Source organism: Mustela lutreola, chromosome 16 (genome assembly GCF_030435805.1).
Source record: "Mustela lutreola isolate mMusLut2 chromosome 16, mMusLut2.pri, whole genome shotgun sequence".
Lineage (NCBI taxonomy): Eukaryota > Metazoa > Chordata > Mammalia > Carnivora > Mustelidae > Mustela > Mustela lutreola.
Genome location: NC_081305.1, coordinates 46,296,723 through 46,321,656, shown reverse-complemented (window position 1 = coordinate 46,321,656; position 24,934 = coordinate 46,296,723). Strand labels below are relative to the sequence as shown.

The 24,934-nt window shown below is 52.4% G+C and overlaps 3 protein-coding genes and 1 long non-coding RNA gene across 6 annotated transcripts; 1 reads left to right on the top strand and 3 right to left on the bottom strand.

Annotated features, from left to right (window-relative positions):
• Window positions 1-317: 317 nt before the first annotated feature.
• On the bottom strand, window positions 318-8,992 carry RAB4B (RAB4B, member RAS oncogene family). The gene is made up of 8 exons (XM_059153221.1): window positions 8,817-8,992; window positions 7,555-7,635; window positions 7,198-7,312; window positions 5,771-5,833; window positions 5,530-5,684; window positions 4,432-4,527; window positions 4,196-4,328; window positions 318-687 (listed from the first exon to the last, which is right to left on the bottom strand). The coding sequence occupies exons 1-7, from the start codon at window positions 8,830-8,832 to the stop codon at window positions 4,213-4,215; spliced, it is 642 nt and encodes a 213-aa protein (XP_059009204.1). The 5' UTR covers window positions 8,833-8,992; the 3' UTR covers window positions 318-687; window positions 4,196-4,212.
• Window positions 8,993-9,124: 132 nt separating this feature from the next.
• Window positions 9,125-12,941, top strand: LOC131818601 (uncharacterized). Its single transcript, XR_009348893.1, has 2 exons — window positions 9,125-9,223; window positions 12,461-12,941. It is a non-coding gene; the product is annotated as an uncharacterized LOC131818601 (long non-coding RNA).
• MIA (MIA SH3 domain containing) lies at window positions 9,749-12,461 on the bottom strand. 2 transcript variants are annotated; one of them, XM_059153222.1, is made up of 4 exons: window positions 10,972-12,461; window positions 10,761-10,894; window positions 10,180-10,290; window positions 9,749-9,848 (listed from the first exon to the last, which is right to left on the bottom strand). In XM_059153222.1, the coding sequence occupies exons 1-4, from the start codon at window positions 11,099-11,101 to the stop codon at window positions 9,825-9,827; spliced, it is 399 nt and encodes a 132-aa protein (XP_059009205.1). In that variant the 5' UTR covers window positions 11,102-12,461; the 3' UTR covers window positions 9,749-9,824. The 2 variants fall into 2 exon arrangements, with proteins under 2 accessions (XP_059009205.1, XP_059009206.1); XM_059153223.1 differs by having other exon boundaries at window positions 12,032-12,461.
• A 1,177-nt stretch (window positions 12,942-14,118) lies between the features above and the next one.
• Window positions 14,119-24,915, bottom strand: SNRPA (small nuclear ribonucleoprotein polypeptide A). 2 transcript variants are annotated; one of them, XM_059153215.1, is made up of 7 exons: window positions 24,713-24,915; window positions 24,171-24,263; window positions 21,146-21,318; window positions 18,858-19,037; window positions 17,027-17,200; window positions 16,577-16,665; window positions 14,119-14,499 (listed from the first exon to the last, which is right to left on the bottom strand). In XM_059153215.1, the coding sequence occupies exons 2-7, from the start codon at window positions 24,241-24,243 to the stop codon at window positions 14,340-14,342; spliced, it is 849 nt and encodes a 282-aa protein (XP_059009198.1). In that variant the 5' UTR covers window positions 24,244-24,263; window positions 24,713-24,915; the 3' UTR covers window positions 14,119-14,339. The 2 variants fall into 2 exon arrangements, with proteins under 2 accessions (XP_059009198.1, XP_059009199.1); XM_059153216.1 differs by lacking the exon at window positions 24,713-24,915 and adding an exon at window positions 24,350-24,482.
• Window positions 24,916-24,934: the final 19 nt, after the last annotated feature.

The window sequence follows — 24,934 nt, the reverse complement described above, 5'->3', positions numbered from 1 at the left end:
ATGGATACAGTCACCAAGGGCACAGAGTAGTCATGAGCAATGGTGTCACACACACGATCAGCACATATGCCTACAGACGCTGTCACACACGTGTCACAGGACACCAGTGCTACACAGGTGGGCCTCCAGTATGCCTTAGCACAACATGGGCAGTTACAGATTCCCTCCACAGCACCACCTGAGTCACAGTGTCCCCCCAACGCTACATCCAATCCAGGAACATGACCCCCACACACCATGACATGTGGTTCTTCCATCGGGTACTTCTACTGTCTCCCTTCCCTCCCCATCACCCCAAAATAAGAGAGGCCAAGACACAGGTGTAAACAATGCTTTATGGGGGTGGTGGGGACTGGACAGGCCTCCAGGCAATAAATAACACGTACTCGCAATGGCGGGGAGCTGGGGCCAAATGCCCTGGTCTCAGGCTTTGGGAACTCTTCGAGTATGGTTAGGGGTTCTGGGGGGATGGGGATTAGCCAAGACAGAGGAAGCAGCAGCAGGTACGGATTCCCCCTTCCCCCGTGGCTCAGTCTTGCCCCTCAGCCAGGCCCCACCAGGCCAGGGAAGGGGGACAGGTGGCGGGGCAGCTTCTCTGGGGCCAGGACAGGTGAGGGGCTCGGCCTCCCAGGGCCTGGGTCTGGGCCCCGGCCCGAAGGGCAGGGCTGGTCCTGGAGAACGGATGAGCTGAAAAAAAAGTGTGTGGTGAACTAAAGGGACCCTGGGTCTACTTGGCTAGTGTCTACGTCTCATTTCTGGGTATCTTCCTGCCTATCTGTGTCCGTCTGTCCATACCTTTCTCTTCCAGAGTTTCTGCACTGTCCGATTTTGTGTTTCTCATCTGCCGGTAATTTGGGGCTGTCACTCTGAAGGTACCTGCATCTCCCTGTTTGTCTCAGAGGGCTGACCCCTGGAGTCTACACAGGGGTATCTCAGTATCTAAATTTCACGCCCCCCCCCCTTTGTATCTCTGTGTCCCTCTGTGTTCCTGGACTGCTCTGGCTCATTCCAGTGTTTTCCAAACTGAGCGGGAGATCTTCAGTTAGTGCTTGTTGCTTTAGCTACAAATAGCATTACCTGGGAGCTTCTAGAAATCCGGAAAGCACTTCAGAATCTCTGGGGTGAGGCCCAGGCATCAGACTTTTTTTAAGCTCTCCAGGTAATTTCAATGTGCAGCACCGCATTAGTGGGCTGGGAAATCAGTGTGATGGGCCTTGGCCAATGTTTCAATGAAACAGAATAAGATAGAAGATATCAGAGGGGCATCGTATATAATACTATTTGGTCCCTTGAGACACCAAGCAGTTGGGTGTCAGAGTTTGGGGGGAATGGGGCGTGACTGCTTAATGAGTACGGGGTTTCCTTAGGGCAACGAAAATGTTTTGGAACATTTTCTTGGAACGTTTTGGCTAACATATGCCATGTGAATTTCACCTGACTGAAAGCAAAAACAAAAACAAAGAATATTAATACTAGAAAAACATGTTTCAGCTTTGATGTGTGTGGAACTGTATCAGATCAAGACGTCTAAAATGTATCTTCTCTTGCAGAGTGCAGTCAACAACATTTGAAAAAGCACGGTCTTACTACATTTGATTCATTGAGAGCAAACCCTGAAAAGGACGCCATTCTGAGCCCTCGGGTAAAGACACAACCATCCATTCCTACAAAGCCCCAGCTCTTTCAAATAAACAGCCCTCATTTCTCAAGTCTTTAGTAAGCATCAGGCCCTGTGCTAAGGACTTTACATGAATTGATGTAATTAATCTTCTCAACACCCAAAGGAGGTAGGTACTATTATTAGCACCATTTTACAAGTGAGAAAATGGAGAACCCAGAGTGTCTAAATAATTTGCCCAGGGCACATGAGTGGCTCAGTGGGTTAAGTGGCTGCCTTCGGCTCAGGTCATGGTCCCTGGGTCCTGGGATTGAACCTCGCATCAGGCTCCCTGCTCAGTGGGGAGCCTGCTTCTCCCTCTCCCTCTGCCTGCTGCTCTGCTTACTTGTGCTATCTCTCTGTCAAATAAGTAAATAAAAATCTTTAAATTAAAAAAAAAAATACATAAAGAATTTGCCCAGAGTCATGCAGGTAGGAAGCGACAGAGTCAGAGTTGAAACCCAGGCACCCTGGTCTGGGATCTCTCACCTGTCACCTCCTTCCCTTCTCAGATGGGGAAGACAAACACAATAATGACTGAATGTTCAGAGCTGAATGTTTTAAAAAGTAGAGGGCACCTGTGAGACCAGCCAGCTAGAGGTAGTGGCCACGAGTGGGAAGGTGACAAGGGTCTGGCAACGACCAGATGACAAGGGGTAGTTGGTGCAAGAAAGGAGGTTGGAGGGGCACCTGGGTGGCTCAGTGGGTTAAAGCCTCTGCCTATGGCTCAGGTCATGGTCTCAGGGTCCTGGGATGGAGTCCTGCATCGGACTCTCTGCTCAGCGGGGAGCCTTCTTCCTCCTCTCTCCCTGCCTGCCTCTCTGACTACTTGTAATCTCTATCAAATAAATAAATAAAATCTTTTTAAAAAAAAAAAGAAAGAAAAAAGAGAGGAGGTTGGAGGACAGATATGCCCCAGCGGAGCCACAGCAGATGCAGGGGTGTGGAAGGAAACAGGGCTGCCCAAAACACTCACCCTTGACTCCTCTCTCTCAAATGCCACATCCATTCATCAGGAATTCATGTTGGCTCTGCCTTCAAAGTATATCCAAGGTCTGAGCACTTTTCCCCATAGCCACCCTGGAGCCGCCAATGGCTGGAAGCAGGGGAGGCGGGGAGGGAGGGGAGTGTGGGGGGAGTTGTGAAGCACAGGGCGAATTGGCAGGACATACACACTCTCAAAGAGGTGGGGATGGGACCTTATCCTGTAGGACCCTGCAAGCCCAGCAAGGAGTGTGGACCAAGCATAGGGGAAGCATGGCTTCCTGGAGGAGGAGAAGGAGGGGGAGGAGGGAAGAGAGGGAAGGAACAGTGTTTCTGACAGAGGGAACAGCATGAATGAAGACCCAGAGAAACGGGAAGAACTTCAGGGTGTCTGCAGCAGCCTGAGCGGTGGGGAGAGGTGTGAGTTGAGGCAGGTGAGGCTGGCGGGGCAAACACCAGGCTATGAGCTTTGGCTCTGTCCCATGGACCCTGGGAGCCATGGGTGGTTTTAAACGGGGGAGGGACAGGATCAGATTTGTGCTTTAGAAAGACCCAGTGGCTACATCAAGAGGGGGCAAGACTACAGAGACCAGGGAGGAAACAAACCTAGCCATGTCTCAGTCCCTCCTCTGCCTGTCCCCCCATCCTGTCCACCACTGTCTCTCAGCTTGACTCTGCAGTAGTCTCTCACTGGTCTCTCAGGAACCACTCCTGCCCACCCCCTCCTCTCCTCTATATGTGGCCAGAGGGATCCTGGGAACACCTGAATCAGGTCCTGTCCCTTCTCCGCTCAGAGCCCTCCCATGGCTCCCATCCAACCCAGGGTACAACCCAGAACCTCCTCATAGACAACAAGGCCCTATCCAATCTGTTTCCCCCCATACCTAACCTCATCTTCTCCCCCCACCCCCAAACACACACACATACTCTGCTCCAGCCACACTGGCCTCCATGGACTTCCTGATCCAGGCCAGGCATGCCCCTACCTCAGGCCCTTTGCACTGGCTTTTCTCTCGGCCTAGAACACTCATCCTCCAGAGACCCATATGAACCCCCCCAGCTCCATTCCCCTCCTTAAGGTCTTTGGTCAAATGTCACCTTTTCAGTGAGGGTTTCCCTCATCACGGAATATCTCCACTGCTCATCTTTTACCCACCCTGACTTTCCCTTTATTTTTCTGCACAGCTCTTATCTTCTTAACTACCACGTCATTTTCTCATGTGTCTTGCTTATTGCCTGTCTCCTCCCAAGAGCATGTTGGCTCCACAGGGGCAGGGACTGTCTGTTTGGCCTACTGCTTGAACAGGACCTAGCACACAGCGGACACTCAATAAATATTTGCTGAATTAGGCATGGGTGGGTCAGAGATCCCAGGCAGAGAGCTGGTAGCAAGATGGAAAGGACATCCCCAAGGCCAGGATAATGGCTCCTTTCACTCGACTGTTTTTGCCTCTTTCTCACTTTCTCTCATGGCCTCTTCTTTTCTGTGTCTCTGTCTCTGTTCAGTATTCCCCGGGACCCTACCCCTGCCGTCCCAGGGCCCCAGGCTCCCACCTGGCTCCGTGCACATCTCAGCAGCCACATGGCTGAGGGGCGACGGCCTGGGCGCTCCGAGGCTGCCGCAGCTGACGAAGGGAGGCATCCCCGTACTGAATGCCCGAGCCCATCCTCTCGGGGTCGAGCTCGCCTGGGAGGTGGGGGGGCAGGGGAGAGGTCAGGAATGGTCCCCTGGAGACCTTTGGGCCCTGCCTTCCGCTCCCACTCCCACTCTGGGCAGTCAGGGGCCTCACCTGAGTCGATCTTGTTCAGGATGGTGCGGGCACACTTCAGGAAAGCCTCTTCCACGTTCTCACCCGTGAGGGCGCTAGTCTCCAGGAACATTAGCTCTGAGGGGCAGGGCCTCAGTCAGTCCCCACCCTCCCCTTGACTTTGACTGACCACCTCTCATTCTGCTCCTCAAGCATTCCACCTCTGCCCTCACTCCAGGACCTTGTTCAGGCTGCTGCCCGGCCATGGAAGGCCCCCCTCCCCAGGTGGTTCCAGCTTACAAACCGCCTCCTCCAGAAAGTCCTCCCTGACCTCCCAGCATGATCAGCTGCCCTCCTAGCCCCATGGGCTCCCACAGCCCCCTGTGCCTCCTCTATCCCAGCCCTGACCTCTCTGGAAAGGGTCCTGACTCCCTTCCCGCAAGTGCTGGGCCCAGGGTGTCTTTACAGCTATGTTCCCAGCTCTGCTAGGACAGGCCCAGGCCCACCATGGTCCACCCTTGAGCCACATGACAAGGCCTCACAGAAAGTAAGAGCCAGGACTCCAGCCCACGTCTTTTCAGATGGCAAAAAACCATCCTCCAAACCTGGAGGGACACGGACAGACCCTGAGCTTAGTAGATGTCTGGCCAACACAGAAGTTTTCAAATGAGTTTACACTCACATACCTTTCGATGTGGCTGTCAGTCCTGTCCATGCCCCTAAGGCTACTGCCTGCTAACTTGGAGTCTACCCTGTCCTCTCTCCCTTACTCACAAAACAGGCCAGTCTCCCTGGGTCGTCGGAGTTTGCAACCTCCACGTCACGCCAACAGCCTGCACTTATTGACGGCAGTTAACGCAGGGCCCGCTGCCTTGTCCAGGCAGTGCTGAGGGCTCCCCAGGGACCGATCCCCTAAACCAGCCTGCGCTATGCGGGCAGAAACACTGTGATTCCCACTCCCCAGGTAAAGAAAGACAGCTGACGTGTGGCAACACTCGAATCTGAACCCAGACCTCTCAGTGTCCACACTGCCCTGCTAGGCACAGCCACAGACAGCCGGGAGGCCCACGGGCCCCAGTGGACAGCTCCTGCTTCTCTGCTGAGGCCCCCTTCCCCACTGGTCCACCACAGGGTCCTCACCGTTCTCCTGGGCAAAGCGAGAGGCCTCCAGGAAAGTGACCTCGCGCTCCGGGTCCAGGTCTTTCTTGTTGCCACAGAGGATGACCACGATGTTGGGGCTGGCCAGCGTGCGGGCATCTGTTAGCCAAGCGGCCAGCGAGTTGTATGTCTCCCGGCTAAGGAGAAGGGAAAGAGGAGGAAGGGAGGCAGGCATAGTCTGGGGGTCCCGCCCGGCCCCGCCCCACCCTCTCCGTGCACCCACCTGGTAATGTCATACACCAACAGGGCTCCAGCCGCCCCTCGGTAGTAACTCCGTGTCACCGACCTGTGGGGCCAGGGGGACCCAGTCACCCCCGAGGCTGGGGTCTGCCCTGAGATTGCCCCCCTCTGCGGAGAGAGACTAGTGGTTCGGAGACCCCTCTTTACTGCTGGCCCATCCCCCCAAAGCTGGTGATGGTCTGGTCTCAGCACAATTCCCTTCTCTGCTGCTCTCTTTATCTCCCTCAATCTCTGCCTCTCTTAGTGGTCTGTCTGTCTGCCTCTTGTCGGAGTGTCTGCCCGTCTTCGACTCTCTCTGTGTCTCTGTCTTTCTGTAACTCTTCACTGGTTTGTGTCTTTCCGTCTCTCTCTTACATGTGTGTCTCTCTCATTCCCGAGGGCTCTCTATCTCTGTCTGTCACTCTGGCTCTGGTCCTCTCAACCTCACTCATGATTTCTCATGCATTCGCTCATTCCTCATTTCCTGCCATCTCTCCTTTGCCCAGTCCTGACCAAGTGCTCTGCAAGGACATCTGCTTGTCCCTCTTCTGCCCCATCTCTTGGAGGCCCTGTTCCTAGGGCCCGAATCTCTGTCTGGGTCCCCCTCGAACCTGGGCAATCATTCCATAAGCATTAAGCCCAGCACAAGCCATATATCCTTGGCCCTCTTTCTGTCTCTTTTGCTCAGTGGATCAACACACCAATATTAACTTAGCAGCTACTTGGTGCTGGCCTGGGGCCACACCTCTCCATGGACTCGACTCCCTCATGTCCCTCCTCTCTCCGTCTCTGTTTCTCCAACTCCGGGTTTCCAGGCATCGACCACCTTGTCTGCAGACCTTTCCTGAAGACATACTGTGTGCTGAGCCCTACACAGTTCTCTCCCCTCTGCCACACACATCCATATCTCCATCTCTGTGCCTTCGCCTGTCCCACCCTCCCTGTCTCTGGCTCTGACCTGTTTCTCTCTGTGTCTCTTTATCACCCTTACCTTGCTCTTCTTCTGGGTCTCAGTCTTTCTCTGTCCCTTTCTGAGTGTACCTCTTTTCCAGTCTCCCTCTCTTTAGTCTCTCCTTTTCCACCTCACCCCATCGCCCCCACCCTGGGCGCCTCTCCCTGGGCACAAGTCTCCATCCCTCCAGCCATATGGGTCGATCAACTGCAGTCTCTCTAGGGTCTGTGAGTCTGTCCCTTCATTATGCTTCTTTCTCAACATCATTTTCCCTCGCTATCCCTGCTCCCTCTCCAAGACCCTTGCTCTCTCTGGCTATAGGTACCTGTACTCAGTCTCCGTCTCTCTTTCCCCTTTGCCTGCCCCTCAGTGGCTCTGTGTCAGATCTCCAAGTGACTGCACACACCTCTCTCTCTCTCTGTCTTGCTTTCTCATTTTCTCTCCTCTATCCCACTCCCTTGGGAGCCCAGCCCACCTACCGAAACCGCTCCTGGCCGGCTGTGTCCCAAATCTGGAGCTTCACAGTCTTTCCACCCACGTTGACCACCCGAGATCCAAACTCCACGCCGATTGTGTGGTTGGAGTCCTGTTTGACTGGGAGTGGGAGGGAGAGAAGAGGCAGTGCAGGGGCTCAAAAGATTCCCTGTCCTCCCTGGCCTCCTCAGCCTGTACCAAACCATTCTCGTTGCTGGGGTGACTGAGGTTCAAGGAGGATCTAGCAAAGGCAAGGGCCAGGCAGCCAGCACTGGAATTGTACCTACGGTCAGCCCTGCCCCTGCCCCTGCCATGCCCACGCCCACAGTTCAGTGCTCCCAGGACCACTCCCAGAAACTCACACTTATTCTCAATGAACTGATGAAGGAGACATGATTTGCCAGTTCCTGCACTGCCAATCACCAGGAATTTGAAGAGGAAGTCTGAGCAGATGGAGCCAAGATCAGGGAAACCCATATGGAGAGAATGATACAGGGCAAAAAAATGGAAGCCAAGAGACCATCACAGTTACAAGGGGACAAAGAGACACATGCAGCAACAGAGCAACAGTAACAACGGTCACAGACAATTCTTACACAGTGCTTACCACATAACAGGCACGGTTCTAAAGTTCTTCACTACTGCAAGCTCACTTATTCCTCAGAAAAACTCTATGAGGGAGGATACTAAAGAGTATCCCCATCTTCCAGATGAGGAAACTGAGGCCAGAAAGGTTAACTGGCTTCGCCAAGATGCCATAGCTGGGCAGAGCTGGGATTCGAATCCAGGTCTACTGGCTCCAGAGTTCAAAAGTTTGGCTATTACCTAGTTAAAGCCTCTTGAAAGCCATCTTATCGAGGACTACAGGCTTGCCCTTGCCCCTCACGACTTCACCTCCCACCATGCTGACCTTCAGTCTATTCCCTGAAAATGACAAACTGGTTCCCACCTCAGGATCTTTGCACTTGTTCCCTCGACTTTTCCCTGCTCGTTGAAGGATCGCAGCTCCTTCTTACTCGTACTAGTGCTGTTTCTACCACACCCTGTCCTCCCTCCTCCTCTTCATCCATCCAACCATCCATCCATCTTTCCAGATCTTTCAATTCTTGGTTCCTCCACCCCTCCCTCTGCCCCCACACTCAAGTGTAAGCCTCGGCCCTTGCCAAGAGTCCCTCCCACCACTTAATTCAAGGACAACTCATCCCCAACCCCACTGCAGACCTCTCAAGCCAGAGCAGTCCCAGCGTCCACAGCATCCCCTCGGGGTTCTCCCAGCCCACCATCCTCCAGCCCTGCCATTCATAAAGTCAGCCCCACCCCATCCACTCAGGCTCCGCCCCGACACATTAAGACCTACCCTTTCCCTCAAGGCCTGCGCAGGTCCATCAAGACTGGTTCCCTCAAATCCCGCCCCAGACCCGTTTAACCCACACACCAGACCCTCAGGCTCCGCCCAAATCGATGGAGCTCAGCCTCGGACCCACTAAACCCCTCCCAGCATCCACTAGGCCCTGCCCAATGCCAGACCCCGCCCCCTGGCACATAAGGCCCCGCCCCACTCCCCAAAGGCCGCATCCTCCCTGGGCCCAGACCCCAGACCCCGACTTCGGCCCACCACCCTCACCGTAGGTCTCGGCCATGACTCGGTCGCGGCCGCTTGGGGCCGCAATATGGCGCCGCGGCCGCGCCTGCTCCTCGGCTGGCAGCCGCTCCACTCCGGCTGCAGCCCCGGCTCCTTCCTACTCCCGGGGCCGGCGCCGCCACTTCCGCCTCCACCTCCCTACGGCGCGACCCGCTAGGGCTGCGGGATACCAGGCCACGCTTCCCAGAGGCAGGGATTGGTGAGCTCGACGGCCGGCAGGCGGGACAAAAGGCGAGGATTGGCGGCGCGAGAAGGGAGGGGCCAAAGGGGGAGGGACCAAGACGAGCGATTGGCAGAGCTAGTGGGAAGGGACCGTACAGAGATGCCTTGCCGACCTGAGAAACGGATTTGGTCAGGAGTACGGGTGCACAGTCGAGACTCCGGATTGGGTAGGAGTGGGCTTGGGGGCGGGGACATGGCTGCAAAGAACGGGGCATGGACAGCATCGACAGAAAGACCCTGAAGAACAGCGGATATTGAGCTGGCGAGCGCTCTTTCTGACACCAAAGGCAAGAAGGAGGAAAACTCGGGGGTGGGGGAGATACACGCAGGCTAACCTCCCATCTCCCTTTGCAGATGCCTCTATTCTGTGATTTGTGTCTTCCTCATGGTCCGATTGGTTCATTCCCAATAGTCCAACTCCCTCTCGTTGATCTAGAGAGGACACTATGACCCGCAACCGAGCTTTTCAGGTTATTCTGCCTTCTCATTTGCTTGTGTGTGATATTTAAGTTTAGGAACCCACCTCCAGTACACAGCATGGAGCGAAGAGCTTTTAGTCAGTGGAATTCTGCCTAGCAACCACTGACGTTACCACGGTCAGGGGGCTGACTGGCTAAATTCAGGAGGCTGGGGAAACATTTTCTTTGTTACACACCCCCCCCCCCCCGCCATTAAGACCACAGAGACCCTCATTTTGCACTTGGCTGGTATATTTGCATAAAGCTGGGAAGAAAAAAAAAAAACAGCAGGGACAGTGGTAGACTGAGCTCACTGGCAGTAGAAATCCCATTTCTGAAAAAGAGAAAGGAAAACAGTGGGGAGAAAATCAGCGGTCACACACACCACAAAGGATCTAGTGGTTTTAGCAAAGGCTGTGGCGGCAGGGGCCAGGTTTGGCCAAACACATGCTATGCAAATTAGCCCAGAGTCCCTTAATTTTTGCGCCGCTCAATCTGACAGGGACTTAACAATCCCCATTTTACAGAGGAGAAAACTGAGGCAGGGACTTTGTCCCAGCACACACAGCTACGCTGCCGGGGAGCCAAAGGCAGGAGAATCTTTGCTTATTATCACAACCCCAGGATCCTCCCTCTGGATCCCCGCCAGCCCCCAAGACACTCACATCTGTCTTCACATCGATTTTGCCAGGTTTCAGGGTCTGGTCCTCCCGTACAACACTACTGGGGAAATAGCCCAGGCGAGCAGCTAAATCTCCATAGTAATCTCCCTGAACCTGGAGAGGAAAAATTCAAAGCCAGGGTCTGGGAAGATGGCAAACTCATTCCTATTGAAGACCATAGCACTTTTCTTCTTCCTGATCTCCAGATGGTTGGCTCCATCCCTGTCGCTCAGACCTCAGTTTACATGGCGGCCATCCCCGACCACCCAAAGTAGTCTCCCAGTCAATGTGTATTAATTCTCAGAGGAGCACATATTTGCTGATATTTTTGGATGGCCTGTCTCCTTCTATTAGAATAAAAGGGATCATTCACTGTTGTATCTTCAGGGTCGGGAACAGAGCCTGGCACTATAGTGGGTGCCCCATGATTGCTCAAGGTAAAAACCAAGTTGATCACAATAGCCCCTCTTCCCTCACCCCTGCCAAACTACTTCAGTCCTCAAATTTTCCCTTTGGGTGGAAAATTAGGTCATACTCCCACCCCACCCCCATATCCTTTCCTCTTCTGTTCTCTGAAGACTCACACTGCCTCCCCAGAAGAGCCGCCCTCGGCCCTTCAGCTTGGAGAAGACATACACGACTTGGCCCCTGTGTATGGTCAGGAAACGGCAGTCGGGAGCCACGTAGTCCTGAACGGCCACAGCCATGGAGATAGGGTCTGGGGAAGGAAGAGAAGGGAATGACAGCACCCTCCACACGGGCTAGCCACCCCAGCCCCCCATCCCCAGCTCTTACAGCTGCATTCCTCATCAGCACACAGCTTGCGGTCAGCCAGCTTGGGCATGGCACGGCCCCCGACACTGGGCCCCAAGAAGGCAGACAGCAGAATGATGACACCGAGGAACGCTGGGGACCCAGCCATCATGGACTCCGAGCAAGAAAGTGATCGAGGGGGAAATAGGGTCTCTAATTTCCTTATGCCCTCCCTCTCTCCAGCAATACAAGGAAACCTGTGTTCTCCATGCTGTCTCCGCCCTTAATCAGTCCCAAATTTCACCCACAACATGGAGAGGCTGTTACCCAGCCAGAACCATTTCAAGGATAGGGTGAGGGCTGCCTGCCCAGGGAAATGCCCAGATAGGCCCAAAGCAGCCCAGGCCACTCCAAGTGCCAGCCACCCCCCACCCCCTCAACCATACAGGTTGAGATATTCAATTCCATCTTCTCTTGAGGCTGCTTGGGTACCTGGGCCCCTTCCACGAACAGAAACAGGGAGCTAGTACAGAAAACTACCTTGGAATTTCCTGTGCTTGAGGACAGAACAAGGCAGCCTTTTGATCACCAGAGAAAGACCCACCCTCAAGGACCAAGTATTTTATGCTGGATCTTAAGGCTAGAAATGCCCTCCCATAATCACTATTTATCTTCCCAAGGCACTTCCTGACTGGGTGACCCGGGCTAAGCAATTTTTCTGAGAGCCTCACCTACTCCTCTGTAAAATGGTGATTAGGAAAGCAAAGTCATTCAGAGTATTCAGCACGTAATTTTTATCTTATTAACTCACATGGACACTGCATCACCTTAAGAGGGCTGTTATAACCCCTTGCCATGGAAATGGCAGGGAGAGCCTTCAGAAACTTGCTCAAGGTTAGAGCCAGAAGCAGAAAGGCCAGATCTGGCTCTAGGCCCATACCCGTCAGAGTGTGGAGCTGTGGAGCTGTCCATTGCCCAAGGTCAGGAGAAAGTCGGTGAGGGTGATCCGAACTCAAGTCTCAACCTCTAAAACTGTTTCCAGTAGATCTCCGTGCCCAGGTCATTCTCCTGGGTGGCATCTCCCGTTCTCGAGCATTCTTACCTTTGGCCACAAGTCCAAACTTTTGTGAGGGGGAAGTAAATTGGGCTTGGGGTAGGGCAGAATTCAAGGTCAAAGCCTGGACCTCAGCCATCTCTGTGCCCTCCAATACCCAGCACCGCCACCATGGACAGGAGAAACTGCTCTGTTCCAAAGTCACGTCCAATGACCGGCCTTCCTTGATCACCTGGGACTGTTCCCAGACCTACCACCCCAGCTGTCTTATCAGAACATAGTATTTACAGTTGGCTTGTGTATTTCATTCACCACTGTGTCCTGTGCCAAGAACGGTAGGTACTCAGCAAGTCTTTGCTGAGTTTATAGTGTTTCCTGAGTGCCTGGCAGCAGTGGGTGTGTGTTTGGGATAGCGGCGTGTACCAACAATAAGTACCAAAGTACTAACATACAGGAATTCTTCCCTTACATGAGAAGAAAATGAAGCTTGGAGTGAGGACATCCATTGCTCCTGGGGAACAGCTAGGGAGTGCACCGGGAAGACAATAAAAACCAGGATCTACTGACCACAGAACCCGTGGTTGCCAGTGTGGTGGGTGAGATGTTTCCACTTGCCATCGGCAATAAAGACTTGCCTCTTAGTGGAGACAACAATTCCTTTCTCCCTTCAGTCTTTCAGATCCTGAAGGAGAGAGACTGTATTTGGTGCTGTAAGCCTTTATCACTGCAAATGCTGATGTTTCTCTTTAATAGAAAAGAGCAGACAGAACAGGAGCAAGCTTGGGATTAGAGCCTCCACAGATGAAGACCAGACAGTACTGAACACTGGCTTCAGAAACTCATTTCTGTGGTCAATTTTCTACTTCTGGCAAATGATCTCGTTTTTCTATGTGCATGGAGTGAGAGTCTTAAACAATACATATATGTATTTTTTAGTCCATTAAAAAAATTGCCAGGGGTGCCTTGTTAAGTGTCTGATTTCATTCAGCTCCTGATCTCAGGACACTGAGATCAAGCTCCAACTCAGGCTCCCTGCTCAGCTGGGAGTCTGCTTGTCCCTCTCCCTCTGTGCCCTCTCCCCATTCTTTCTTGCAAAAAAAATTAAAAAAAAAAAAAAAGAAAAAAAATTTTTTTTTTCCAGATCAGGTGTGTAACAGACTGTTGAAGAAGGTCCCTCCTTTGATCTCCCGTCTTACCCATAGCTTCAGCTGGGTTACATAACTGTCCAATCAGAAATTCCTTTTCCGGGACTCCTGGGTGGCTCAGTTGGTTAAGCAGCTGCCTTCGGCTCAGGTCATGATCCCAGTCCTTGCTCAGCGGGGAGCCTGCTTCTCCCTCTGCCTCTGCCTGCCATTCTGTCTGCCTGTGCTCTCTCTCTCCGATAAATAAAATCTTAAAAAAAAAAAAAAGAAAGAAATTCCTTTTCCTAGACTCCCCTGCAGCCAGGGGACTGGAGGGCGTGGTTCAGCCACCTGGCCAAGGCTCCTAGGTGGCGGATTGCCAGCAGGGAAGATTAGCGCTGTTTGAAGTGGCCACACCCTTTGTGCCTGGTCAGTGGCTTCCCATGTGGGAACGGCACTTCCACTCCTTCCTGAAGGCCAGGCTGCAGCTCAATCAGAGACCAAACCTCAACTCAAGTGTCTCAAACCCAGGTTACCCCTCCTTCTATCCTTCTAATGAGTACCTGAGCATCCAGTTCCCTTCCTTTTTTTCCTGAAGTATCCAGCATTGTTTCTGGGGCCTGTCACTATCACAGAGGCATTCTTTCTGAAGATTCAAAAAAGGCATAGAAAAACCTCTTTCTTGACACTCTTATCATGTTAGAAAAAAAAATACAAATCTACAAATGAATAGTGTGCCCTTAAATTTAGGTGGCATCCTTGCATAGTACACGACCTGCCCAACTGTACATGGCAGTCGGGGTTTCCATTTCCTGCTCTGAATGCTCAAAGGAGACAAAAGAGGAGTTTTTCCAAACTGGTAAAGATGCCTAAAGCTTAGACAAAGTTACTACACTATTCTGTGTTTCCCCAGGGTTGCAAACCCCAACATGCTAAGAGGTCCAAACACCCAGAATATTCTGATATGTAAGAAAAGAAGGCACAGAGCATAAGAAAATAAAAACGACAAATGGCTGTGAAAAACCGAACCTCAAAAAAACCACTTTAATTCCGGCCTAACAGCGCCAGGTGCAATGTCTGGGGACAGACTCTGGGTACAATGCTGTGTGGCGACCACTCACTCACACACGGCTCTGAGAAGGCCCCCTAGGGGGACTTACCTTCAGGGGGCTGAGCCAAGGGGGGGAAGGGGTGGCCCCAGAACAGGGGGCAGGGGCAGGCAGGGGGAAAAGGTGCTACTTCTTGGCAAAGGAGATCTTCATGGCATTGTTCTGGGTGATCTTGAAACCCTGCAGTGCGTCCCGAGCGGCCCCTGCCTGGACCTCATTGTCAAACTCCACAAAGGCAATGTCGTGCCGCCCAGGGACCAGTCGGACCTCCTTGAAGCCAGGGAACCTGAAAGAAGGGAACAGATCTCAGGGAACCAGACTCAGCATCCCGAATGTTCTGGCATTGGGAGCGTAGAGGCCAGGGATGCCGCTGAACATCCCACAATGCACCATAGGCGATGATAATCCAACCCCCAGATGCACACAGTGCGAAGTGGAGGAACCTCAACAGAAACAAGTACAGGCAAGACAAATGTGTCATTTAAGGAAATATTTTAACGTGAACACCTATACCTTTGTAACCTACAACTTAGATCAAGAAACAGGACACGTTGGGCGCCTGGGTGGCTCAGTGGGTTAAGCCGCTGCCTTCGGCTCAGGTCATGATCTCAGGGTCCTGGGATCGAGTCCCGCATCGGGCTCTCTGCTCAGCAGGGAGCCTGCTTCCTCCTCTCTCTCTCTCTGCCTGCCTCTCTGCCTACTTGTAATCTCTGTCAAATAAATAAATAAATCTTTAAAAAAAAAAAAAAAAAAAAAAAAAAGAAACAGGACACGTGGGACACCTGGGGGGCTTAGTCAGTTAAGCATCTGCCTTCAGCTCAGCTCATAATTCCGTGGTCCTGGGATGGAGCCCCAGATTGGTCTCCCTGTTCAGTGGGGTGGCTACTTCTCCCTCTGCCCCTCCCCCTGCTTGGGCTCTCTCTCTCTCTCTGCCTCAAAGTCTTTTAAAAATAAAAGCAAATTCTTAAATAATTAAGAAAAAGAAACAGGAGGGGTGCCTGGGTGGCTCAGTGGGTTAAGCCTCTGCCTTCGGCTCAGGTCATGATCCCAGGGTCCTGGGATAGAGCCCTGCATCGGGCTCTATGCTCAGCAGGGAGCCTGCTTCCCTTCTTCTGTCTCTGCCTGCCTCTCTGCCTACTTGTGATTTCTTTCAAATAAATAAAATCTTAAAAAAAAAAAAAAAAAAGAAAAGAAAAGAAAGAAAGAAAAAAGAAAAAGAAACAGGACACTGCCCCCCATGTCCTTCCCCAATCATAACCTACCCACCCTGTTCCAGGAATAAACACTACCCTTTTTACGATCCTCTGTTTCTCTCATTTCCCCGTTTTCTTCCCTAACTTCCTTCCCCATTGGGCAACCATGCTCACGGTTGCTGGGTACACTTTCTTCTGCCGCTGTTCTTACAAAGTACGTATTGTTTTACAGAAGGATATACGTGTGATACTGTTTTTTTCTGTCTTACGGAGTTTCGCGAAATTCCCTGTGGGCACTGTCACACAGAACCACCTGTGCTGCTCTGTTCCTCCGACTTGCCCCAGAGCAGACCACAGTCGAGGAGCGCGTCTGACCTCTCCCATCTCCCGGTGCTGCCTCCAACTCCCCAATTCCCCAGCAGCCGGAGGAATGAGGTCCATCCACACCCCTTAGCACTTGTCTTTTTTTTTTTTTTTTTTTTTTTAAGATTCCATTTATCTATTTGACAGAGAGATTTATTTATTTGACAGGCAGAGAAGCAGGCAGGGGGGTGGGAAGCAGGCTCCCCTCCGAGCAGAAAGCCCAATGTGAGGCTCGATCCCAGGACCCCGAGACCACGACCTGAACCGAAGGCAGAGGCTCAACCCACTGAGCCACCCAGGCGCCCAGGACTTGTCTTAAAAGAGTTTAGGGGGCGTCTGGGGGGCTCAGTTGGTTAAGCGTCTGCCTTCAGCTCAGGTCATGATCCTGGAATCCCAGGATCCCGCTCCCTGCTCAGCAGGGAGTCTGCTTCTCCCTCTGACTCTCCCCTGCCTTGTGCTCTGGCTCTCTCTCTCTCTCAAATAAATAAAACCTTCCAACTGCTCGGTACCACCTCACCATTATTTTATATGCACCTAGCATTTTTCTGATTTAGAGACTGGAAAGAGGCAGCCCAGGGGCTCCCCCACCCCTCATGAAGTCAAAGAAGGTCCCGCACTGCTACGCCCTAGGCTTGCCACTATTGCACTTCCGTGGCCGTGGGCCTGGCCTCAGTTTCCACATTTTAAGCCTCCAGTCACTGTCCTGTCTGCAAATCCCAAGCAGGCTCAGGACGCCACCAGCCTGGACATGGTGCCATCTCCTGGCCATCGCCCTCTGGCCCCTGCCCAGCACCCGGCCCCACTTACTGGTTGAAAAGCATGGACAGCATGAGCTCGTTGGTCTCCTCGGGCAAGTTGGTGAGGAATAAGATGTGATTTGGTGGATTTTCTGAAAGCTGCAAGGGAGTGACAGAGCCATGAGTCTAGTGGAGGACCTATTGCCTTTCTGTTTCCCAGCACCGCCCTGCTTGAATTCTTTCTGGGCCCTTCACCCGACATCCCTGAGGTTGCCTATCTATACCGCCTTGCCCCCACCAGGAAGCAAGCCACAAAGAGCACTGCTGTAGCCATCGGCAGGTTCTCTGCAGTTCATCGAGTCTGACTAGATTCTGGTCGCCCCTGCAGCCTCACCCTGACCACCCGAAGCTCCGCCCCCATAACCAAGCCCCCACCCGTCCCTGTCTTTTCCCTTCGTCCCTGTCTTTTCCCTTCGCCCGTCCCAGCTATTTATGACACCCAGGAGAAGGAGACACTTACAGGCTGGGCAGGCGGCATCTGGCCCGGCATAAGCTGCTGTGGGGGCAGGGCCCCTGGTGGGATCTGGCCGGGAGCCAGGCCTGGAGGCGGGATCATGCCCGGAGGCGGCATGTAGGGAGGCTGGCCGGGCATGTGGTGCATGATGCGGGGTGCCTGGGTCATCGGGGGCATGCCCTGCGGAGAGAGGACGGCAGGGCTGAGCGGGGCAGGTGTGATGTCAGCAGGAGGCAGAGAGGACCGGAGCTCGTCGGGAGACCCAGGGTGTGAAAGCCACAAAAGGAGAGAGCCCAAGGCACCCATGGAGACAAAGGTCACCGGAAGGAAAATGGATGAAGCAAAACCTACATGAGCACAGGCTATATTTTTCCTTACAAAAACTCACCTGTGTGGGGGAAGACACCTGCAGAGAGGAACAGACAGTGGAAGGCAGAGTGGGAGGGGCTGGACAGGGCAGATGCCAATTGAGAAGGGAGGCGTGGTGGGGAGAAGGGAGCCAGCCGGAGGGAGCACAACTCCGACCCCCAGAGGAGATGGGGCGGCCGGAGCGGGAACCACAGCTGAGGACTCAAAGGCGGACAAAAAGCTGGGTGCAGAAGAGGGGAGTGGGTCAGAGCAGGGAAGCAGAGCCGTAACACCAACCCCACTGCTGATGCCAGACAGAAAGGGAGCCAGCATTGGCGAAAGCTGGACAAACAATGTGTGACCCAAGCAGCAGAGCCAACGTGGAGACCCCAAAGTAAGGAGAAGACTCTCTGAAGTATCTTGTGCTTTTCTCCATTCTGTTTAGAAAACAGGATATTTCTACTTCTCGGGCCCTCACGAAGGTCATGAAGAGATTTTCCTGTTTCCTTCTAGAATCCTTATTGTTTTAGCTGTCACACTGAGGTCTATGATTCATCTCAAATTAACTTTCATAGCTGAGGTAGGACTAATACTTTGCCTCATAAATATGGACCAACTGGTCCAGCACTGTTTATTAGGGGGAAAAAAAAGTCCGTTTACCAATGGACCTTGTTGGAGCCTTTACTGGCTGAGAAAGCCTGTGTGGACCTTTTCAAGACTCTCTTCTGCAACCTGGTCCATCTTCCTCCCCAACATCACATTACCTTGATGACTACAGTGTCCCCCCACCGTTTTATCCTCCTCTCCCGCCTTGCCTTGCCTCTCCGCACACCTGTAGAAATGGACTGTCAATGCCCCCCAAATTCCTGCTGGCATTTTGACTGGATTTGTGTTGCGTGTTAGACCAATCTAGAGGACTGGCATCTCAAGTTTTGAGTCTCCCATCCATTTACTGAGTTCACCTCCCACTTCTCTCAGTGATGTTCTATACTTTTAGTGGGTGGTTTCTGCACACCTTTCGTTACATTTAATCCTGAGGTATTTTCAAATTTGGAGTCTACTTGTTTGTTGCTAGCACAGAGAAATAAAACTGATTTCTTCCACACTGATCTCTCTGGCGAGCCTGCTAAATTAAATTCACTAATTAATCCAAAAAAGTTGGTTTGTGGTTTCCTCTCGATTTTCTGCATAGACATTAAGACACAGACAAGATCAAGGTCAAGGGGAGAAAGAAACTAAGAGACAGACACACAAGAGAAAGAAAGCTTCTGCAAAACTGTCAGACAAGCATGGAGGCACTTCCAAGTGCAGACATCACCCAGCTGTGCTATCTCTCAATGAGAGGTGAACAAGTTCTAGAAGGAAATGGAAAGGGAGGGAGCCAGAACCCCAAGGGGAGCCCTCCCTGCCCCGACTGTGCCCACATGCCAGGCCTAAGGCTAAGGCAGGCCTGATGGAGAGAGGTCAGCATCTCTTGGCCCTGGCTTACCGGAACAGGGCCCTGGACAGCCCCCACCACAGGGGTGGCTGCCCCACCCTGCACGGCCTTCTTGGCTGCTGGGGTTTCCTGGCTCTTGGGCTTCCTCTTCTCCCGCTTGCGGTCCCGCTCCACAAAGGTGCCCTTCATCTTAGCAATGATATCCGAGTCAGTCTTTGCATACTGAATGCGCTGCCAAACAGAGTACAGAAGGGTGAAGAGCGTCGATCTCAAGGCCTAATTGCCTGGGTGCAAAAGCAGACCTTTACCAGCAGCTCAGTGAGTCCAGTTATGGAAATCGCATGGCCTCAACATCCTCATCTATAAAATGGGGACTGTGGAGATTTCCCACTTGAAAAGATGACCATAAGGCTTGAATGAGTTTCAGTGCTTGGAATAGTAGCTGACACACAGTAAGTGGGTTGCTGGGATTTTGAAGGGAAGATGGGACAGTCCTGAGCATTGGGTCAAAGGCAGAAATCCGAGGAAACAGGGCCAGGATAGGAACATTATGCAGGGAAGGGGTGGTTCCAATCACACAAGAGTTCAGACCTCCAGATGTGCTTGGGTGACTCAGTTGTTAAGCATCTGCCTTCAGCTTGGGTCATGATCCCACAGTCCTGGGATCGAGCCCCACATTGGGCTCCCTGCTCAGCGGGAAGCCTGCTTCGCCCTCTCTCACTCCCCCGCCTGTGTCCCCTCTCTCACTGTGTCTCTCTCTGTCAAATAAATAAAATCTTAAAAAAAAAAAAAAAAGTTTACACCCGCAGGCTAAAGCTCATTCTCAGCAAATTATGGAGACCCTCTACTCTGGGGGTACAGCAATGAGCCCATCGACAAAGGCCCCACCCTCATGCTATACTGAAAGAGAATGAAGAAAAAGATTAAAAAGTGTCTGGCTCAGAGCATGGAGCCTACTTTAAAAAAAAAAAAAAAGATACGAATCAAAAATTTCAGAGTGTGGCTAAGAGAGGCCTCAGTGAAATGACACTGGTGTAGAAAGGGAGGGAGGGAGGGAGGGAGATTCAAGGAGGGAGTGAGCAAATTTCACTGGTGTGCTGGAGGCAGCCCTGGGGCCACATGTGGAGAAGAGCCTGCGGGGAGCAGGGGTCCAAGCAGAGACCAGGAAAGCCTTGGGAGAGGAGGAAGAAGCAGGCTGCTGTGAAGATTCCAAAGGCCAGACCAGCTTGACAGACTCCTGGACAGAATTCTACTGCCAGGGGGCGCCTGGGTGGTTCAGTAGGTTAAAGCCTCTGCCTTCAGCTCAGGTCTTGATCCCAGGGTCCTGAGATAGAGCCCAACATCAGGCTTTCTGCTCAGCAGGGAACCTGCTTCCTCCTCTCTCTCTGCCTGCCTCTCTGCCTACTTGTGATCTCTATTTGTCAAATAAATAAATAAAATCTTAAAAAAAAAAAAAAAAGTGTCTGAAATGCTCTGAGCAGTGATCTGGGGAGCAGGGAAGGAGGACTGACCCAGTAACATTATGGTCTTTATACTTCAAGAGCGAATTCCCAGCTGCCCCAGAAAAGCCATATAAGATGCAGCAAATCTGGGCTCACGCCCAGAGGTAACAGGCAAATCAGTGCCCCATCCACACAGAGGGAGAGTTCCAGGCTACCTCACCACTCCAGGGGCCCACTGTCTTCCACGGGAGGTGACCCACCTGGGACCTGGACATACCAGCATTTGCTGTTCCCTCCCCAAGGGAGTTGGTTCAAGGAGGCGTGTTCCCATCAGGTGAAACTCAGATGATAGAGGGATAAGGGAAAGGGCCCCAAGAACAAAAGATGGCTGCCAGCGATCTGACAGGATCACTAGTAGAGGGCGGGCACTTTAAGCCATTCTCTACCTTCCAGAATGCAGCCCCCTGGCTGTGCATGCACATGGTCTCTTGAACCCCAATCTACCCGTTTCTACCCATTCACGGTCCCCACCTGGTCAGGGCTGGAACTCCTGCTAAACTCCGGCTTCTAATCTATGCTCCCCAACAGCCAGAGGCATCTCCCTAAACACTTCCAAGGCTCCCCAGCACCCCCACCCCATGCTCACCCTTCTCTCCAGCCAAACCAACTTGACCCACTTCCTCGACTGCAGATGCTCTCGGTTATCTAACACTTTCTCCCCCACTTTCCCTAGCTAGTCCTTCTCCTTTGTGCCTCACATCTACTGGGTACCCCATCACTGGCTCCAGCACAAAGAACAGGAAATGCTAACAAACAGCCAGAGAGACTCCCGACTTTAGGGGACCAGACTACGGGTGACAAGAGGTCCAGACCCACCCAGTCTGCCACAGCACTCACCATGGGCTTGTCGTAGAAGGGGAAACCCTGCATGGAGCGCAGGGCGTTGGTGGCACTGCTGACCTCCTTGAAGATGACAAAGGCCTGGCCCCTCATCTTCAGGCTTCGGGAAACCAGGATATCCAGGATCTGGCCAAACTGGGAGAAGATGGCATAGAGGGACTTCTTCAGCTCTGCAGGGGGAGAAAGGGAAGGCCCATGGGTGACTCGAAGTCTTGGTACCTGTCCTTGGGGGCTGAGATCCTTTTTCAGAGCCGAGTGAGGCCCAGAAGGAAAACCATCAGCCACCTGACACAATGTCACAGGTCAGGAACCCCTCAAGGGCCAGCAGTATGAGCAGCAGCCAAGAACACTGGGGTGAGTTTGGGGGCTCCTCTGAGAGCACAGACGGTACCAACACCCCCTGCTTGATGAAGAACAGGAGGCCCACGTAACAAAGGGCCTATGACAAATGCTCAATAAACGTGAGCATCCTTTTTCCGGTCACTGGCACCTTGACCCAGGTCTGGGTGAGGTAGCCCTGGCCAACTTCTCCAACCTCGTCCCCCTATACTCCACCCATGTAACTCCCAGTCACGCTGGCCTCACAGCCCTTTCCCAGGCCAGGACATGGATGCTGCCTCAGGACCTTTGCCCAGACTACTGCCTCCACCACAAGAACCTTTTTCCTGTTGTGTCCACAGCTGTCTCCTTCTAGTCAACCAGGTCTCAGTAACAGTGTTCCCACTTCAAAGGCCTCCCTCTGACCATCCTGTCTTAAAAAAGGTGCCCTGTTGCCACTCTCCCCACTCCTCGTACCCTACTTGCTTTTCCTTTGCAGTCTTGCCCACCTCCTGACCTCAGATGTGCTTACTGGTTTAGCGATCCTTAACCACGAGCCCCTCCCAATTGCTTACTGCAATACGCAGACTTTAGACTTTAGCGGCCACCCATCTCCAAAAACGTTTGTGTGAGTAAAGATACCATTATATGTTTTACGGAAAAAACTTCACCAAATTCTCACAACCACTTCATGAGATAGTGTCTGTAACAGTCTTAATTTTACTAAATGGAAACAGATGCTCAGAGGATTGTCAGGGGCTCCAGAGTGCCCCGGAGGTACTGGGAAGCTACAGAGCGGGACCCAAGTCCATCTGAACCCCACACCACTGCATCTAACAAATGACCACACTTGATAGGGCACCTAGATGGCTCAGCTGGTTGCACGTCTATCTTCGGCTCAGGTTCTGATCCGAGTCCTAGGATTGAGCCCAACATTGGGCTCTCTGCTTGGTGGAAAGCCTGCTTCTTCCTCTCCCACTCCCCTCACTTGTGTGCCCTCTCTCGCTGTGTTTCTGTCAAATAAAATCTTTAAAAAGAAAAGTTACTCCCCTGGACTCTGGGCCTCTCTCCCTTCTCCCCTCTTGCCCACTCAAGTTCAGTCTCCATACATCATCCTCACACCAGACTGTGTCCCTCACCTGGCTCCCAGATGGCCTCAGGACAAAGTCTAATGGCTCACCGCCCACAAGAGGCCAGGAACCATCAGGGTACTACTCACTGGAGGGTTCTCCCTGGACACAAGCCTCAGTCACATAAAACTACTTGTTATTTCCAGAATGCTTCAGGATCTCTTTGGCCGTTAGACATCTGCCCATGTTGGTCTAGGTTGGGAACACTTTTCTCCCTCACCAAACATACACATAGCTTCCTCTACCTGGAAGTCTTCTCTGAAATGTCTCCTCTTCTATGAGAAGGAACAAATGCCTCTGTCCAGGTGCCCCACTGGCTGGGCACCATACTCTAAGAGCACATACAGGGGACTTACATGGCTTGTCTGGTTTTCTTCAACGGTAACTTTATTGGCAACTTCAAACAATCCCAGCAAACTCCTTTGGTTCTCCCTGAGAATTTTCTTTTTTATTCGCCCTCCCCCAAGACTTTTCTTAAGGGGATAAGAGACAAATTTTACCCAGCCCTTACTAACAACTAGATAGCATATAAGGAAGCACTGCATAGATGATATTTGGCTCAGGTAATCCATGTAACGTCCATGCAAAGAAAGTACCAGGACTTTTTTGTTCAGTTTTCAGATATAGAAAATGAAATTCAATAAACATGATTAAAAAAATGGAAAAAACACATCTAATGTCAAGAATCGAGTTCTTGGGACGCCTGGGTGGCTCAGTTAGTTGGGCAGCCGCCTTCGGTTCAGGTCATGATCCCAGTGTCCTGGGATCAAGTCCCACATCGGGCTCCTAGCTTGGCGGGAAGCCTGCTTCTCCCTCTGCCTCTGCCTGCTGCTCTGTCTGCCTGTGCTCCCTCGCGTGGTTTCTCTCTCTCACTCTCTGACAAGTAAATAAATAAAGTCTTTAAAAAAAAAAAAAAATCGAGCTCTTAAGCCGAATTCCACGCTGGTGGCCTCAACCCCTTTATCTTGCTATGTGGCCTTTGGCAAGTCACATCACCTGAGTCAGGTTCCTAATCTGAGAAAACGGTGTTATAGCTCCTTCCTGAAGGGCTGTTGGGAGAATTTAAAGTAGTAAAGATGTACATATCAGTACCTGATGATGGTGTTAGCGATGTTACTATAATTCCGTCTTCTTTTGGAAATTAGACACCTCCATTGTGGGCTGATCACCGAGAATACCACCGTGACCAAGACCATCCCAGTGCTTACCCTCAAGGAGCTCCCAGATCAGTGCAACTACCAGCCCCAAAGAATCAGGGCTTCAAAGGGACATGTCCAAGGCCTATGGGAAGTCAGGGACAGGCACCTGAGCCGTAAGGGGACGCCAAAAGGTTCTTGGAGGAGTCCTGTGAGCTGAGACGTTCAGGAATGAACCACAGTGACCAGGTTAATCGCTAGACCGTTAAGATGGACTGCAGGAGCGTTAAAGACACAATGAGCAGCGTGTGCAAAGGCTGAAGGATCAACTGACAGTTTGCCTGGAGAAGGCAAAGGAAGACACGTGAATGCGGGGGATGGAAGAAGGGGCCGGCTCCTGCGAGGTCACCTGGAGTCTGGACTATCCTCAGAACTCACCATCCTTCTTGATCTTCTCGTTGAGATTGTTGATATAAATAGTGTGGTTGGGGCGGGTCTCGGGAACTGCCATGGAGAGGTGCCGAGGTAGAGCTGAAAGAAAGAAAAAAGAACTTCAGCCCTGGGTTTCTCCAAATCCTGTCCCAAAGCGGGCTTAACGGGCTGCTCAGGGATCTTACTGCCACGAGGAAGTGACGAGAGGCGGGAAAGCTGCACAGCTCGGAAAACAAAGCGAAAGCGGTACCCCGCTTCTCCTCCCCGCGTGGTAGAGGGACCTCTCTAAAGGTCTACTACGAGTCCCAAGGTGCTCTACGTGACCCAGTAGGCGGGGCGTCCTAAGTGGCGAATCCCATTGGCCTAGGAGCTCAAAGGGCGGCCCGGGAGAAAAACCCGGATGTATGAGCCAGTTAAGAGACGACTCTGAAGCGCCCAAAACCTCGCGCAGCGGGAAGATAGTTTCCCCCACGAGGCGCGAGAAGGTCCAGGAGGCAAACGCTCTCCTGGCCTGGCGTCGATGGCCGCCGTCGCCCAAGATTACTCACCAACAGAGCCGCAGCTCCTGCGAGTGTCGCCGCGTAGGTTTCTGAGCGTCGACTACAAAAGCTTCCTCTCCTGATCCCGCCTTTGTCTTTCTGCAAGCCAATCCCGCGCGGAAACTCAGTAGCTTGACCAGTCAGAATGAATCTCGCCCCTGGGCCCAAATCTTGCCAATCAAAACGACATTTGGGTTCCCGCCTCGGCAGAAAAGCCCCGCCCGACCCGTC

Bases quoted from the DNA above. Each gene is read 5' to 3' on its own strand.
- RAB4B (XM_059153221.1), bottom strand. The intron at 7,313-7,554 runs GTGAGTTTCTGG...TCCCACTCCCAG, and splicing joins TCAGTTCATTGAGAATAAGT to TCAAACAGGACTCCAACCAC. The intron at 5,685-5,770 runs GTGGGTGCACGG...CCTTCTCCTTAG, and splicing joins TTGGTGTATGACATTACCAG to CCGGGAGACATACAACTCGC.
- MIA (XM_059153222.1), bottom strand. From the start codon at position 11,101: ATGATGGCTGGGTCCCCAGCGTTCCTCGGTGTCATCATTCTGCTGTCT. The intron at 10,895-10,971 runs GTAAGAGCTGGG...TTCCTTCCCCAG, and splicing joins TGCTGATGAGGAATGCAGCT to ACCCTATCTCCATGGCTGTG. The intron at 10,291-10,760 runs GTGAGTCTTCAG...TTTCCTCTCCAG, and splicing joins GGCTCTTCTGGGGAGGCAGT to GTTCAGGGAGATTACTATGG.
- SNRPA (XM_059153215.1), bottom strand. From the start codon at position 24,243: ATGGCAGTTCCCGAGACCCGCCCCAACCACACTATTTATATCAACAAT. The intron at 19,038-21,145 runs GTGAGTGCTGTG...TCTGTTTGGCAG, and splicing joins CCTTCTACGACAAGCCCATG to CGCATTCAGTATGCAAAGAC. The intron at 14,500-16,576 runs GTAAGTGGGGCC...CCCTTCTTTCAG, and splicing joins CTGTCCATGCTTTTCAACCA to GTTCCCTGGCTTCAAGGAGG.